At 45.7% G+C, this 16,368-nt stretch overlaps 1 protein-coding gene and 1 long non-coding RNA gene across 6 annotated transcripts; one reads left to right on the forward strand and one right to left on the reverse strand.

Annotated features, from left to right (window-relative positions):
- Positions 1–784: 784 nt before the first annotated feature.
- LOC137349057 (uncharacterized) lies at positions 785–7,174 on the reverse strand. The gene is made up of 3 exons (XR_010969220.1): positions 7,129–7,174; positions 5,384–5,499; positions 785–1,661 (listed from the first exon to the last, which is right to left on the reverse strand). It is a non-coding gene; the product is annotated as an uncharacterized lncRNA (long non-coding RNA).
- Positions 7,175–7,301: 127 nt separating this feature from the next.
- LOC137349053 (zinc finger protein 436-like) lies at positions 7,302–15,942 on the forward strand. 5 transcript variants are annotated; one of them, XM_068014337.1, is made up of 3 exons: positions 7,302–7,459; positions 8,275–8,389; positions 10,203–15,942. In XM_068014337.1, the coding sequence occupies exon 3, from the start codon at positions 10,557–10,559 to the stop codon at positions 11,229–11,231; it is 675 nt and encodes a 224-aa protein (XP_067870438.1). In that variant the 5' UTR covers positions 7,302–7,459; positions 8,275–8,389; positions 10,203–10,556; the 3' UTR covers positions 11,232–15,942. The 5 variants fall into 5 exon arrangements, with proteins under 5 accessions (XP_067870438.1, XP_067870436.1, XP_067870437.1 ...); XM_068014335.1 differs by lacking the exon at positions 8,275–8,389 and having other exon boundaries at positions 7,302–7,486; XM_068014336.1 differs by lacking the exon at positions 8,275–8,389.
- The last annotated feature ends 426 nt before the right edge of the window (positions 15,943–16,368 follow it).

Here is a 16,368-nt window from a genome sequence, read left to right on the forward strand (position 1 = left end):
GAATTCCAGAGCAGGAACTATCCCAGATCAACTGTCGGGATCACACTGGGTCATGTATTTTTAGCTATAATGGTGTCTAACACTCACTCAATAAAACAGGGAATTCCTGGAAACATGCTGCAAGGTGCTTCTTTATCTGGAGGTCAAATGGCTATTGTATAATTGTATCAGCAGTTAACAGACTCCTGTGAACTCCTCCACCAGATATTTTAATGTAGACTTTAACCATTTTATTCTAATTGGGTTTACTTTAAATGGGTTAACACCTGCCTTAACATGCTAGACTCAAGACTCACACACAAACACATCAAAGCTTCACAAATAATTACCACGGTCATTTTCAGAAACTTAAACCTGTCGTTTCATTTTCAGTCAGGAACAGATCACAGTTTTACACCAATCTCTGATTTGACAGCACGTTTCCAGCATTCACTGTTGTTCTTCCTGACTCTAAACACAGCTGTAAAGGAGCCTTCTGTTCCCTGCCCAGGAGCTCTGAACCATGGAAGAGAGCGGCTGGGACACAATTCTTTCACACCTCAGGATTAATCTGCATGGGGACTTTGCTGTTAGTGAAGAGAGACAAGAAAGTTTGTCTCTCTCAGTGTGGCCCAGGAGGATTGGGTCCAGGATAAAGTTCTGTTCCTGCTGTACCATTGCCGCCCCCACCAACAGATTGTCTTTTTTGAGTTCCAGCAAGGTGATGCTAAACAACCAAGTGGGAAAGACAAAACATCTACAACCTGTTTAAAATAGAGCTGGTTTATTAGACAGATGTTCAGAACATTAAACTCCAGCTGACTTATAGGCTTTATTAACATCAGAAAAAGCAAACTCCAACCATCAGAATGTAAGTGGTTAACAGCATCAATAACAGCAGAATCCAATCCCTGCAGTCACTTGTGAACTCGCTGGCGTCTCAGCAGAGTGGACGATTAAATGAATCCCTTCCCACATACAGATCCTGTGAATGGCCGCTCCCCACTGTGATTCTGCTGGTGTCTCAGCAGGGTGGATGACTGAGTGAATCCTTTCCCACACAAGGGACAGGTCAACGGCCGCTCCGCAGTGTGAATGCGCTCGTGTTGCATCAGGTGGTGCCTGCTTTTAAAGCTCTTCTCACAGTCAGAACATTTTAATGGTGTTTTGTTAGAGTGAACTTGCTGGTGCCTCAGCAGGTTTTGTGACTGAGTGAATCCCTTCCCACAGATGGTGCAGGTGAACAGCCTTTCCCTGGTGTGACTGCGTTATGAGTTTCCAGATGGGACGGGGAACCTTTTCCCTTCCTGCAATCCCCACATTTCCATGGTTACTCCATGTTGCGGGTGTCCTTGTGTCTCTCCAGGTTGGATGATCAGTTGAAGCCTCATCCAAACACAGCACACGTGTATAGCTTCTCCCTGATGTGCACAGGGCGATGTTTTTTCAGGCTGTGTAACTGGTTAAAGCTCTTTCCACAGTCAGTGCACTGGAACACTCTCACTCGGGTGTGTGTGTCAGTGCTTTCCCAGTCACACTAATGTTTGAAATCTTTTCTGACAGACAGAACAGACAAACATCTCTCCTTCCAAATTCAAAGTCCCGTTATTTTCTGATCCTGAAGATCCTGATGTGATGTTTAGTTTCAGTTTCCCATCGACAAATCTTCCCCCTGTAATACTCTGTAAAAGGTGTTTACAAAGCACTCATTGTAAGTACAGGTTAGAAATTCAGAGCAGACAATTCTCATTTCTACGGAACATTCTTTCTTCTCCTGATCCCCCAAAGCTGTAAATCCCCGTCCCACACATTCTCCCTCCTCCATGTGTTGGAATCCAAACACATCACACCATTTTTTTTCTTTGTTTGTGGGATGTGGGTGTCACTGGCCAGGCCAGCATTCATTGCCCATCCGTAATTGCCCTTGAGAAGGTGGTGGTGAGCTGCCTTCTTGAACCGCTGCAGTCCATGTGGGGCAGGTATACCCACAGTGCTGTTAGGACGGGAGTTCCAGGATTTTGACCCAGTGACAGTGAAGGAACAGCGATATAGTTCCAAGTCAGGATGGTGTGTGGCTTGGAGGGGAACTTGCAGGTGGTGGTGTTCCCATGCAGTTGCTGCCCTTGTCCTTCTAGTTGGTAGAGGTTGCAGGTTTGCAAGGTGCTGTCGAAGGAACCTTGGTGCATTGCTGCAGTGCATCTTGTAGATGGAACACACTGCTGCCCCTGTGCGTAGGTGGTGGAGGGAGTGAATGTTTGTGAATGCAATGCCAATCAAGCAGGCTGCTTTGTCTTGGATGGTGTTGAGCTTCTTGAGTGCTGTTGGAGCTGCACCCATCCAGGCAAGTGGAGAGTATTCCATCACACTCCTGACTTGGGCCTTGTCGATGGTGGACAGATTTGGGGAGTCAGGAGGTGAGCTATTCGCCACAGGATTCTAGCCTCTGACCTGCTCTTATAGACTTGGTATTTATATGGCTACTCCAGTTCAGTTTCTGATCAATGGTAACACCCAGGATGTTGATAGTGGGGCATTCAGCAATGGTAATGCCATTGAATGTCAAGAGGAGATGGTTAGATTCTTGCTTGTTGGAGATGGTCATTGCCTGGCACTTGTGTGGCGCGAATGTTACTTGCCACTTAGCAGTTCAAGCCTGGTTATTGTCCAGGTCTTGCTGCATTTCTATACGGACTGCTTCTGCATCTGAGGAGTCACAAATGGTGCTGAACATTGTGCAATCATCAGCAAACATCCCCACTTCTGACCTTATGATTGAAGGTTGAAACAGCTGAAGATGGTTGGGCCTACGACACTACCATGGGGAACTACTGCAGTGATGTCCCAGAGCTCAGATGATTGACCTCCAACAACCACAACCATCTTCCTTTGTGCTGGTATGACTCCAACCAGCGGAGAGTTTTCCCCCTGATTCCTATTGACTCCAGTTTTGCTAGGGCTCCTTGATGCCATACTCGGTCAAATGCTGCCTTGATGTCAAGGGCAGTCACTCTCACCTCACCTCTTGAGTTCAGCTCTTCTGTCCATGTTTGAACCAAGGCTGTAATGAGGTCAGGAGCTGAATGGCCCTGGTGGAACCCAAACTGAGCGTCACTGAGCAGGTTATTGCTAAGCAAGTGCCGCTTGATAGCACTGTCAATGACACCTTCCATCACTTTACTGATGATTGAGGCGGTAATTGGCTGATGGGGCGGCTGATGGGGCGGTAATTGGCCAGGTTGGACTTGTCCTGCTTTTTGTGTACAGGACATACCTGGGCAATTTTCCACATTGCCAGGTAGATGCCAGTGTTGTAGCTGTACTAGAAAAGCTTGGCTCAGGGCACCGCAAGTTCTGGAGCACAGGTGTTCAGTACTATTGCCGGAATATTGTCAGGGCCCATAGCCTTTGCAGTATCCAGTGCTTCCAGTCATTTCTTGATATCACGTGGAGTGAATCGAATTGGTTGAAGTGTTGCATCTGTGATGTTGGGGACTTCAGGAGGAGGCTGAGATGGATCATCAACTCGGCACCTCTGGCTGAACATTGTTGCGAATGCTTCAGCCTTATCTTTCGCACTCATGTGCTGGGCTCCCCCATCATTGAGGATCAATGGTCTCAGTTGTAGAGAATGTGTTTGCTTTCAAAGCTGGAATATTGCAGTTGTATCCAGCAGTAGTTGACCTGCCCTGTACACCACATCCAGGCCCAGAGATTCCTCGGCATTTTCACACAGAGAGACGTGCAGTCTGGGCACAAACAATTAGCGAAGCTTAAAACATTGTGTAAACTTGGATGGAAGTGAGATTGTGCTGGCAAGAGGAAACTCCAGGCCTGAGTCTCAGACCGCACTCTTGAAATAAGCTGGAGGGAGGGGGAAGGAGTATCACAATTTCAGGTGATGTGGGGAGATTACGGGGTACAATGCAATATTTCCAACTGTTAAACATTTTTAAAATCATACTGAAGCAGCCGATGCCAAGATGCAGCAAGACCTGGATAATGACCAGGCTTGGGCTGATATGTAGCAAGTAACATTTGCGCCACACAAATGCCAGGCAATGACCATCTCCAACATGAAAGAATCTAAACATCTCCCCTTGACGTTCAATGGTATTACGATTGCTGAATCCCCCACGATCAACATCCTCGGGGCTTATCATTGACCAGAAAATGAACTGGATCAGTCACATAAATGCTGTGGCTACATAAGCAGGTCAAAGGCTAGGAATCCTGTGGCGAGTAACTCACCTCCTGATTCCCAAAGCCTGTCCACCATCGACAAGGCCCAAGGCAGGAGTGGATGGGTGCAGCTCCAACAACACTCAAGAAGCTCGATACCATCAAGGATAAAGCAGCTGCTTGATTGTTCTGGATGGGGTGCCATTCACTCCCTCCACCACCAATGAACAGTGGCAGCAGTGTGTACCATCTACAAGATGCACTGCAGCAATGCATCAAGGCTCCTTAGACAGCACCTTCCAAACCCATGACCTCTACCACCTAGAAGGGCAAAGGCACCAAATGCATGGGAACACCACCACCAGCAAGTTCCTCTCCAAGCCACACACCATCCTGACTTGGAACTATATCGCCATTCCTTCACTGTCAATGGATCAAAATCCTGGAATTCCATTCCTAACAACACTGTTGGTGTATCTACCCCACATGGACTGCAGCTGTTCAAGAAGGAAGCTCACCACCACCTTCTCAAGGGCAATTAGGGATGGGCAATAAATGCTGGCCTAGCCAGTGATGCCCAGATCCCATGAATGAATGAATAAAAAAATTAGCTTTTAATGTTTGGAAATATCACTGATAAACTACTTAATATAACTACAAATTAACTAGTTCACCTACATATTTAATATAATACTTACATCTTCCCAGTACCAGTTTAAACTACTTGCCCCAGTTTGGAATGAAAAAAAGCTTAAAACCCACCAACCAATCCCTACTTGCTCCCTAGCTGATGCCTCTGGACTTCAGCTCTCAGGTCTCACACTCTCCGGCTCCCGCTCTTGGATCACATTTTGTTCTGCAGAAGACTAGAACAGCACCTCCTGCCTCGCTGCACCAAATTCCTACACTTAATAAATACCCGAGTTCAGCTCTCTGTCTTGCAGTCGAGCAGATCTTTGTGCTGTGTACTTTGTGCATTAGCAAAATCTCCTGTATTTATACGAGCTAGAATTCCACAGACCTGAGTCAGGCTCTACTGATTAGAGAACTAGTTCCAACTATCTATCTAAGTAACTAACTATGCAGCAGGCACTAGCAGACAGCTTGTTTACCACTGACAAATATTGAAAGGAACTACAATTTAATGATAAAGTTAAGTTAAATGCTCAATGAAAACTTGACTAGATTTTAGAAGGAAATCAACCCTTGAAATTCCCACACTTACCAAATTCCCAAATTAAACACTCTGTCACACGTCGCTCAGTCGTGGTTCTGTTACATTAATCCAGAGGCTGTGAGTTTAAATCCTGCCATGGCAGTTTGAGAATTGGAAGTCAAAATCTGGAAATAAAAAAGCTGGTTGTCAGTAAAAGTGGCCACGAGGCTGCTGGATTGCCTAAGAACATTCATTTATACAGCGCCTTTCCTGACCTCAGGGTGTTCCAAAGCACTTTACAGCCAATTAAGCACCTTTAGGATGTATACTCACTCTTGTAATGTAGGAAAACATGGACAGTCCAAGCTGCACACAGCAAGATCCCACAAACAGCAAAGGGATAATCCACTGTTTCACAATTAGCATAAAATTGGTTAGTTAATGCCCCTTGAGGGATGTAAACCTGCCATCCTACCCGATCTGGGCCTGTATATGTGACTGAAGACTTACACTAACATGGTTGACTATTAACTACTCCTGAAGATGCTGAACGAGCCACTCAGTCGTATGAAACTGGTTCAAGGAGGCGGTCGCCCACCACCAGTATCTTCTCAAGGGGCGACTAGGGACAGGGTAATGAATGCCAGCTTTGCCATCGATGCCCACATCCCAAGAATGAATTAGTAAAAACTTGCAGCCAGTCCTTTCCTCAAAGGGTCTGGTGGAAAATCTGAAGCCCACCCACTGGAGACACCAAAACCCATCCAAGCTCAGTAATTATCAACCAGGTTTTCTCGCACCCATTGCCTCCCCCTCAAAGGCTGTGACATTAAAATCGCCGTGTTTCAGTGTTTTGGGTGGCCCCAGTCAGAGTGGTGCCCTCTCCAGGAGAGAGGCCAGTCCGAGGATTCCTCCCCGCTATGGTTGAAAGGCCCTCAACCCATTTCCCGCACCTCTACCTTCAACCATTCCCCTCCCTCCCAGAACCGTGACACGGTTTCCCTTGTCCTCACTCTCCACCTCACCAGCCTCCACATCCAAAGGATTATCCTCCGCCATTTCCACCACATCCAGCGTGATGCCACCACCAAACACATCTTCCCCTCCCATCCCCTGTCAGCATTCCGAAGGGATCATTCCCTCCGCAACACCCTGGTCCACTCCTCTATTACCCCCAACACCTTGTCCCCTTCCCACGGCACCTTCCCCTGCAATTGCAAGAGGTGTAATACCTGCCCATTGGCCTCCTCTCTCCTCACTATCCAAGGCCCCAGACTCTCCTTTCAGGTGAAGCAGCGATTTACTTGTACTTCTTTCAATGTAGTATACTGTATTCGTTGCTCACAATGTGGTCTCCTCTACATTGGGGAGACCAAACGCAGACTGGGTGACCGCTTTGCGGAACACCTTCGCTCAGTCCAAAAACATGATCCCAAGCACAGCATCTCATTTACCGATTAGGCACGCTACAGTCTGCCGGACTGAACATTGAGTTCGATAATTTTAGAGTATGACTGGCCCCCATTTTTTAATTTTAGTTTTCTTTTTATTTTAGTTTATTTCATCATTCACTTGTTTTTTACCATGTGCCTGCGTACTGTTTTGTCGTGTGTGTGCTTTGGGCCAGGGCTGTTCATTTTACTGTCAATTAACACCCTCTCTGCACTAACACTTTGTCTTTCACCAGACCACTAACACACCCTTTGCCTTTGCTCCATGATCTTCTGGTCAGTTATTCTCTGTGACCCTCTGTCCTTTTGTTATCTTTTGCCGCACTCCCGCTTTACTTGATTAAAACCTATTACATTTCTAACCTTTGCCAATTTTGTGAAATTGTCTCAGCAGGAGTTGCGTCCATCTTTCTATGGGGCAGTGGCACTTCATTTCACCTGGTTTAATGGCTTTGTTGCAGTATTGCCCCTAACAAAGATGGCGATGACAGGGGTGGGGTTCTCAAAGCCCAAGACCGTCTGACCTTTTACCGTCGGCCGCAGGCTGGTGCGCATACGCGAACTGCACGAGTGGCGGTTGTTGGAGGCGCGCGGAGGATTTCTTTCATATTATTTTGAACGGGAAACGGTTAACGGTCGCCGGCGTTGCCATGGCTGCGGGGGCGGGGCTTGGTAACGGCGCGCGCCGGCACAGGTGGGCTATCGAGCTGAGCAGCCGCAGGTGAGCGGCCAGGAGCAAGGCCGCGGAGAGAGCCTGGGGCTCGAGTAGGAGGCGGCAGCCGGCAGGCCTCTCTCCTGGGGAGGACACCACTCTGACTGGGGCCACCCAAAACACTGAAACATGGGGATTTTAATGTCACAGCCTTTGAGGGGGAGGCAACGGGTGCGAGAAAACCTGGTTGATAATTACTGAGCTTGGATGGGTTTTGGTGTCTCCAGTGGGTGGGCTTCAGATTTTCCACCAGTCCCTTCGAGTAAAGGACAGGCTGCAAATTTTTACTAATTCATTCTTGGGATGTGGGCATCGCTGGTAAAGCTGGTATTTATTACCCTGTCCCCAGTCACCCCTTGAGAAGGTGCTGGTGGTGGGCGGCCGCCTCCTTGAACCGGTTTCATACGACTGAGTGGCTCGTTCGGCCACTTCAGGGGCAGTTAATAGTCACCCATGATAGTGTAAGACTTCAGTCACATATACAGGCCCAGACTGGGTAAGGACGGCAGGTTTCCATCCCTCGGGGCATTAATGAACCAATTCTATGTCAATTTCATGAAAGTGGACTATCAGGTCTTTTATCCCTTTGCTGTTTGTGGGATCCTGCTGTGCACAGCTTGGGCTGCCCACCTTATCCTACATTATAAGAGTGAGTGTACTTTTTAAAGGTGCTTAATTGGCTAAAAAGCACAGTGGAACATTCTGAGGACAGGAAAAGCGCTGTATAAATGCACGCTGTTAGGCAATCCAGCAACTTCATGGCCACTTCCACTGACAACCAACTTTTTGATTTCCAGATTTTGATTTCCAATTCTCAACTGCCATGGCAGGATTAGAACTCACAGCCTCTGGATTAATCTAACACAACCACGACTGAGTGCTGTGTGCCAGAGTGCTTAATTTGGGAATTTGGTATGTGTGGGAATTTCAAGGGTTGATTTCTTTCTAAAATCTAGTCAAGTTTCCATTTAGCTTTGAACTTAACCTGAACATTAAATTGTACTTTCCTTTCTGTCTTAGTCAACAGTAAACAAGCTGCCTGCGAGTGTCAGCTGCACACTTAGTTACTTATGTAGCTAGTTAGAATTGGTTCCCTAGTCAGCAGGGCCTGACTCAGGTCTGTGGAATTCTAGTTAGTATAAATACAGGAGGTTTTGCTGACACACAGTAAATAGCACAAGATCTGCTTGACTGTGAGACAGCGAGCTGAACTCGGGAATTGCTAAGTGTGGGAATTTGGTGCAGTGAGGGAGGAGGTGCTGTTCTGGTCTTTTACAGAACAAGCAGTGATCCAAAAACGGGAGCCGGAGGCAGTGAGACTTGAGAACTGAAGCCCAGAGGCATTAATTAGGGAGCAGATGAGTAATTGAGTTTTAAGTTTCCCTTTTTTCCCCCTTTTTAAATGGGTGCAGTAGTTTAAACTGGTACTGGGGAGATATAAGTATTACATTTGTAGGTTGATGAGTTAAACTGCTTAATATAACTACAAATTATCAGTTATGTTTTGAAACTTGAAATGTAATGAGTGATATAAAACACAATATAGTTGGCAGGGAAGGTGATGTGTTGCAGCTGTAGCATGTGGGAGCTGGTGGATACCAGTGTCATTCACTGCAACCACATCTGCAGTAAGTGTCTGCAGCTTGAGGAACATCAGCTCAGAATTGATGTAGTAGAGTCCACGATTCAGATCAGGGAGAGGGTAAGTCACCTGGATACGTTGTTTCAGGAGGCAGTCACACCCCTTAGGCTAGTTACTTCAGATTTGGTCCTTGGTCAGGGACAGGAGGGTGTGACTGAGTGAGGCAGGTATGGGGATCCAGAAGGTAGCACTGGAGAAGCCTCAGGCCTTGCCATTGTCCAGCTTGTTCGAGGTTCTTGCAGCTTGTGTGGACGAGAGCAAGGATTGCAGGCTGGATGAGCAAACTGACCAAGGCATCGTGGTGTAGGGGGCCATTCAAGTGGGGGGAGTAAAAGGGAATGTAGTTGTAGTGGGGGACAGTATATTTAGGGGATAACACTGTTCTCTGCATCTGAGAGCATGAGCCCTGAATGCTGTGTTGCCTGCCCAGTGCCAGGGTTAAGACAGCTTCTTGGGGCTGGAGAGGAACTTGGAGGGGAAGGCTCCAGTTTGTGTCCATGTGGGTATCAATGACATAGGTAGGACGAAGAGAAAGGTTCTGCTGAAGGAGTATGAGTAGCTAGGGTCTAAATTAAAAAGCAGAACTGCAGAAGTGATAATCTCTGGATCACTACCTGAGCCACAAGCAAAGTGGCTTTGGGTAAATAAGATCAGAGAGTGAATGCGTGGCTCAAAGATTGGCGTGGGGCTTTTTCCAGGGACAAGCCCAGGCTGATGGCCGCATCTTGGTTGAACGAGGAGCTGAGCACATGCGTGGCCATCTTAGTGATAGAGTGGGCGGGGCTTCAGGGTCCCAGTGACCAAGAGCGAAAATCATTGACTCATTGATTTGATTCTCACTCTGCACACGGGCTGGAGAACTGAAGCCAGACAGAGTAGAGGGAGGGAGAAAACTGGCAGTGGAGGAAAGAAATGGTGCGATGGGTTTGGATTTCAGCACAGGGAGGAGGGAGAGTGTGTGGGACTGGGATTTACAGCTTTGGGGAACAAGAGAGGAAATAATGTTCCATAGAAACTAGAATTGTCTGTTCTGAATTTCTATCCTGTATTGACAGTGATAACTTTTGTAAACTCCTTTTACAGGGGATTAGAAGGGGAGGATTTGCAAACACTAAACCAAAGGTCACGTGAAGATCTGACAGACACTCAATTCACCAGGATCTGAATATCATCGGCCTTTGAATGCGGAAGGAGAAATGTTTGTCTCTTCTGCCTGTGGGAAAAGATTTCAAACGTCAGTGTGACTGGAAAAGCACCGAGACACACCCACCCGAGTGAGAGTGTTCCAGTGCACTGACTGTCGAAAGAGCCTTAACCAGTTACACAGCCTGAAAAAACATTGCACCATTTGTAGCAGTGAGAAACCGTACACGTGTTGTGTGTGGACGAGGCATCAACTGTTTATCCAACCTGGAGAGACACCAGGACACCCACACCATGGAAAAACCGTGGAAATGTGGAGACTGTGGTAAGGGTTTCAGTTACCCATCACTGCTGGATACACATCGTCGCAGTCACACAGGGGAGAGGCCATTCACCTGCTCTGTCTGTGGGAAGGGATTCACTGAAGCATCCCATCTTTTGAGACACAAGCACATTCACACTGGGGAGAGACCGTTCACCTGCTCCATTTGTGGAAAGGGCTTTAATCAGCCGTCCACCCTGCTGACACACCAACGAGTTCACACTGGGGAGTGGCCATTCACCTGCTCTGTGTGTGGGAAGGGATTCGCTCGGCCATCCCACCTACTGACACACCAGCGAGTTCACACTGGGGAAAAGCCATTCACCTGCTCCATTTGTGGAAAGGGATTTAATAAATCGTCCACCTTGCTGACACACCAGCGGGTTCACACTGGGGAGAGGCCGTTCACGTGCTCTGTGTGTGAGAAGGGATTCATTAATTCATCCCTCCTGCTGAGGCACCAGCGCATTCACACTGGGGAGAGGCCATTCATCTGCTCCACTTGTGGGCAGGGATTTAAGCAATCATCCCACCTACTGTCACACCAGCGAGTTCACACTGGAGAGAGGCCGTTCACCTGCTCCGTGTGTGAGAAGGGATTCATTAATTCATCCCTCCTGCTGAGACACCAGCAAGTTCATGAGTGACTGCAGGGATTGGATTCTGCTGCTATTGCTGCTGTTAATCACATCCACAACTGAATCCTGACTGGAAACCTGTTTCCAACTGGTTTTCCACAGCACCAGCCGCTTGCTTTTCGTGGTTATGTATCAATGATTTAGAATTAAATGTAGGGGCCATGATAAGATGTTACAAAAATTGGTAATAAAAAAGAAAGCTGTAGACTACAAAAAAATATCAATGAACTCGTCAGGTGGGCAGAAAAGTGGCAAATAGATTTCAATCTGGAGAAGTATGAGTTAATGCTTTTGGGGAGGACAAACAAGACGAGAATACACAATAATATGGTAGGAAGAGAAGTGTTGAAGGACAGAGGGGCCTTGGACTGCATGTCCACAGATATCTGACATGAGCAGGACAGGTATATAAGGTGGTCAAGAAGGCATACGGATTACTTTTCTTTATTAGCTGAGGCCTAGAGTATAAGCAGGGCGATTATGCTAGAACTGTATAAAACACTAGTTACACCACCACCTCCTCCACCCCTCCCCCCCCCCCCCCCCCCCAGCTAGAGAACTGCATTAATCAACTATAAAATAAGACAAGATCTATTAAGTAACATAAAACCAAAGGCAATTTGCCAATTTATCATATAATTACAGTCAGTGTTCAATTAGTCAGATCTAGGGGATAAAGTTAAATCACAAGGGATAGTGACAATAGAGGTTCTGAATTTTTCAGTAAATTAAGACCTGAGATATACAGATAATAAGAGTTCAGTAAAACAGTTAACTCCCTATAAAATAAAATGACATCAGTACAAAGGAAGCAGCTGACCGGTGAGTAGCTGATGAGTCTTTATTTATTCAAATCTTAACTTTATTCCAGTTAAGTCAATTAATACTCTAATAAATAAAGGCATGGCAGGGCATCTCAGTCCAGTTGAGTGTACATCTGGTTCCATGTGGGAACTCAAGGACACTTCTCCTGTCCTGGACAACCACATGTGCAGGAAGTGATGTCAGCTGGTGCGGCAGGAAGCAAAGGGTCATGGTCATGAGGTGTTATTGTGACTGGAAGGCTGTTTCCAGTGGGGTTTTGCATGGTTCAGTACTTTATCAATGTCAGTATATATCAATGATTTAGACTTTAACTTAGGGGGCATGATTAAGATGTTTGCCATCTTGTGGTTGATGGTGAGGAAGAAAGGTGTAAACTGCAGGAAGATATCAATGGACTGGTCAAATGAGCAGAACAGAGGCAAATGGAGTTCAATCCGGAGAGATGTGATATAATGCATTTGGGGAAGGCTAACAAGGCAAGGGCATACAATATTACTGGTAGAATACTGAGAAGTGTAGAGGAAGGGAGACCTTGGCGTGGATGTCCACAGATCTCTGAAGGTAGCAGAACTGGTAGATAAGGTGATTAAGAATGCATATGGGATACTTTATTAGACAAGGCATAGAATAGAAGAGCAGTGGGGAATTCTAGCACTTTCTGTTTATAAAAGATCACAGACCTGTAACGTTAGCTCAGTTTTTCTTTCCAGAAGCTGCTGGACCTGCTGAGTATTTCCAGCAATTTCTGGAAGAGCAGGGAGGTTATGATATACCTGAATAAAACACTAGTTAGACCACAGCAAGAGTACTGCGTCCAGTTCTGGTCATTACATTACAGGGTAGGTGTGATCACAGCAGACAGGGTACAAAGGAGATTTATGATGTTGGCAAGACTGGAGAATTTTAGCTATGAGGAAAGATTAGATAGGCTGGGGTTGTTTTCTTTGGAACAGAGAAGGCTGAAGAGAGATTTAATTGAGGTGCATAAAATTATGCAGGTCCTAGACAGAGTGGACAGGAAGAACCTTTTTCCCTGAGCAGAGATATTAATAACCAGGGGTCACAGATTTAAAGTAATTTGTAGAAGGATTGAGTGGAGAAATCATTTCACCCAGAGGGTGGTGGGGGTCTGGAACTTGCTGCCTGAAAGGATGGTAGAGGAAGAAACCCTCATCACATTTAAAAAAAAACACTTGGATATGCACTTGGGAGTTCTGTAATCTAAAGGGCACTGGACCAAGAGCTGGAAAGTGGGATTAGGCTGGATAGCTCTCTTTTTGGCCGGCATAGATATGATGGGCCAAATGGCCTCCTTCTGTCCCGTAAATTTTCTGTGTTTCTGTTGTGAGAGTTGGGGATTGTTTCTGATAATAATCCCTCAACTTGGGCTGGAGTTTAATATTCTGGATAGATTTGAAATAAATCAGCTTTCTTTTAAACACATTTTTGTAGATTTTTGTCTTTCTCACCTGAGTGTTTAACATCATCTCACTAGAGCTCAGAAAGGGCAATCTGGGGGGAGGATCGTACGGCAGGAACAGAACTTCAGCCTGGACACAGTCCTTCAGGATCACACTGAGAGGGACAAATGGCACTTTGGTCTTTCTTGTCTCTCTTCACTGACAACAAAGTCCCCGCGTGGGTTAATCCTGAGATGTGTAAGAAATGTGTCCCAGCCGCTCTCTTCCATGGTTCAGAGCTCCTGGGCACGGAACAGAAGGCTCCTTTACAACTGTGTTTCGAGTCAGGAAGAACAACAGTTAATGCTGAAAACGTGCTGTCAAATCAGAGATTGGTGTAAAACTGTGATCTGTTCCCGATGGCAGGTTTAAGTTTCCAGTCTGAAAGTGACTGTGGTAATTATTCTATGATGAATTAACATGTTTTTGTGACAGTCCTGAGTCCATCATTTTCAAATGGGTGTTAACTTATTTGAAATAAACCCATTTAAAATAAACAGATTAAAGTGTGCATTATAGTAGCAGACAGAGGAATTTACAGGAGCCTGTTAACTGCTGGCAGAATTACACAACAGACATTTTTTCTCCAGATCAAGTGGGACCTGCAATGTGTTTCCAGGAGTTCCCTGTTTTATTGATGTGTGAGTGTTAGAAACTAGGATAACTAAAAATAAATAACCCGGACCATCCATGAGGGTGCGATCCCAACAGTTACCCTAGGATCATTCCCGCTGTGGAACTCTATCACTGACCCTGCTGAAGGGAGTGGGGCTTCCAGGAGTGGACTGTAAGAAAGCTGGGTTTCTGTATCCTGACAAATATATGGTGAGGAACCAGATGAATCCTTACTAAGGAACTGTCTGGGGTTTTACCTGCCAGTGTAGGTCTAGGGGTCAATGATGCCTGACTCCCCAAACTGTCTTACATTGAACCCAGTTGAAACAAGTGAATTCAGTTTACAGGGGAATAAGGACAAATATCACCCACAATTGAACAAGACAAAAAGCAGCTATTAGAGGAGCTAAGAGTGCACAATTGTAATAATAGTAAAAGCTTTTCCGGCTACATCAGGAGTCAGAGACATAGTAACATAGAGTTACAGAGAATTACAGCGAGTACATAGAGTTACATTGAATTGACAGCAGTGACCTCAAAGATTTTTGGTTGAAGGACTCCTGTTCAAATGGATTAATAATTACAAACCCCACCACCTAAATTATACTATAAACTCCTGGTACATTTACATTTCTGAATGTAAGGTTCATCAGTGTCCTGTTAAAGGGACTTGCAGGAACATATTCCAGGACTGTCTAATATAGTGAACATTGATGTGATTGGTGATGTGAAAACTTTTATGCTCCCTTCAGCTGAAACATAACCGGACAGGAAATATCCACTGAGTCTCATTGTAACATTAATTTTGCAATGAAAATGATACACGAGTGTTAATTCAGCTTTATATCACCTCCCAGTGGAACCGTCCTGTCCTGTTGGTGCTGGGTCAGACCCCGTCCAGCTCCACCCGCCCCAGTAACATGGGCCATCTCGACATCCATGTGTGAGAAAGACCATCCAGATCTGATTTTCTGCAAATTAAATTTCATGTTTCATATATCAGTCCTGGGAATGGTTTGCTTATTGAGGGTAGGATTATCATTACAATGACAGCACACACTGTGTCCACCCATCATTCTCCCCAGACTCACCATTGCCTTGCAGTCAGAATCATGTATCTATGAAGAGGAGGTTGTTGCTCTGTCTCAACCACCCTGAAAAGTCTGCAGACTTTTATCTGAACAGTTGACTTGATGAATGTACCGTTAGGTGCAAGGACTTTGGTATCAAAGGCTTTTTTTTTTAGACAGTCACTTACTGGCAAATGGGAAGTCAGAACCAGGTTAAATGAAACAGAGTCATGTGACCAGAGTTATTGAATTGTCAGATCACAGGTCTGCAGTGTGGAAGCAAGCTGCAGGCTGTTGTCTTTTAGAAGGATGGGCCGCAAAAAGGGAAGGCTTGTTTCTGGGAGCTGGCCCTTGGCAAATATGAGTTGCTGCAACTGTTTTCAGTGACTTAGAGTTATGGGTGGAACCACACCATTAAAACTGTTGACAGCAGGACTGAGGACACTGAGAGGTGACAAGACTGAAATGTTATAGGGAAGACTGCAACGCTCACTATTGATGAGAAGGCAGTACATCTGTGTTTGCATCTTGGAGGACAGGAGCTGGAACTCCACCTGAAGAAGTTCATGGTTTGAGGAACTTTAAGACTATTCGGTGACATCTTTGTTGAAAGGATTGCCGAGTAAATATATACACTGAGAATTTCATGTTTCATTTATGTTGCTTTTCGTTTGAGTGTTAAAGCTCATAAAAGTGGAATTTTTTCTGTGTTTTTTTCTTTTGGGGTCAGTTGGTACATTCGATTCTTTTGTTTTTGTGATCTCTACAGGGATCATAACACCTTACTCTATAACTGTCAGGAACAGATGGCCCTGGTATTGCGAAAGGAGGCTCAGGGCATTGGTCTTGGTGATCCTGTGAAATAGAGGAACACATGAGTGGGAGGAGGCAATTCAGCCCCTCCAGCCTGTTACGCCATTCAATTACCTCATGACTGATCCGATGTGGACACGATTTGCTGAATGGCCTCCTTCTGCACTGGAACAATTCTGTGATCTGTATCTCAACTACATTTACCCATGTTGGTTCCATATCATTAAGAACCTTAACTAACAAAAATACATCCATCTCAATTTTTGAAATTTACTCTCTCACTGTCAGTCTGTCACTCTTTCTCTCTGTCTTTCACTCTTTGTCTTTCTCCATCTGCCTGGCTCATTCTCTGATTATCTCTCA

This window comes from Heterodontus francisci, chromosome 34 (genome assembly GCF_036365525.1).
Source record: "Heterodontus francisci isolate sHetFra1 chromosome 34, sHetFra1.hap1, whole genome shotgun sequence".
In the NCBI taxonomy this organism is placed as follows: domain Eukaryota; kingdom Metazoa; phylum Chordata; class Chondrichthyes; order Heterodontiformes; family Heterodontidae; genus Heterodontus; species Heterodontus francisci.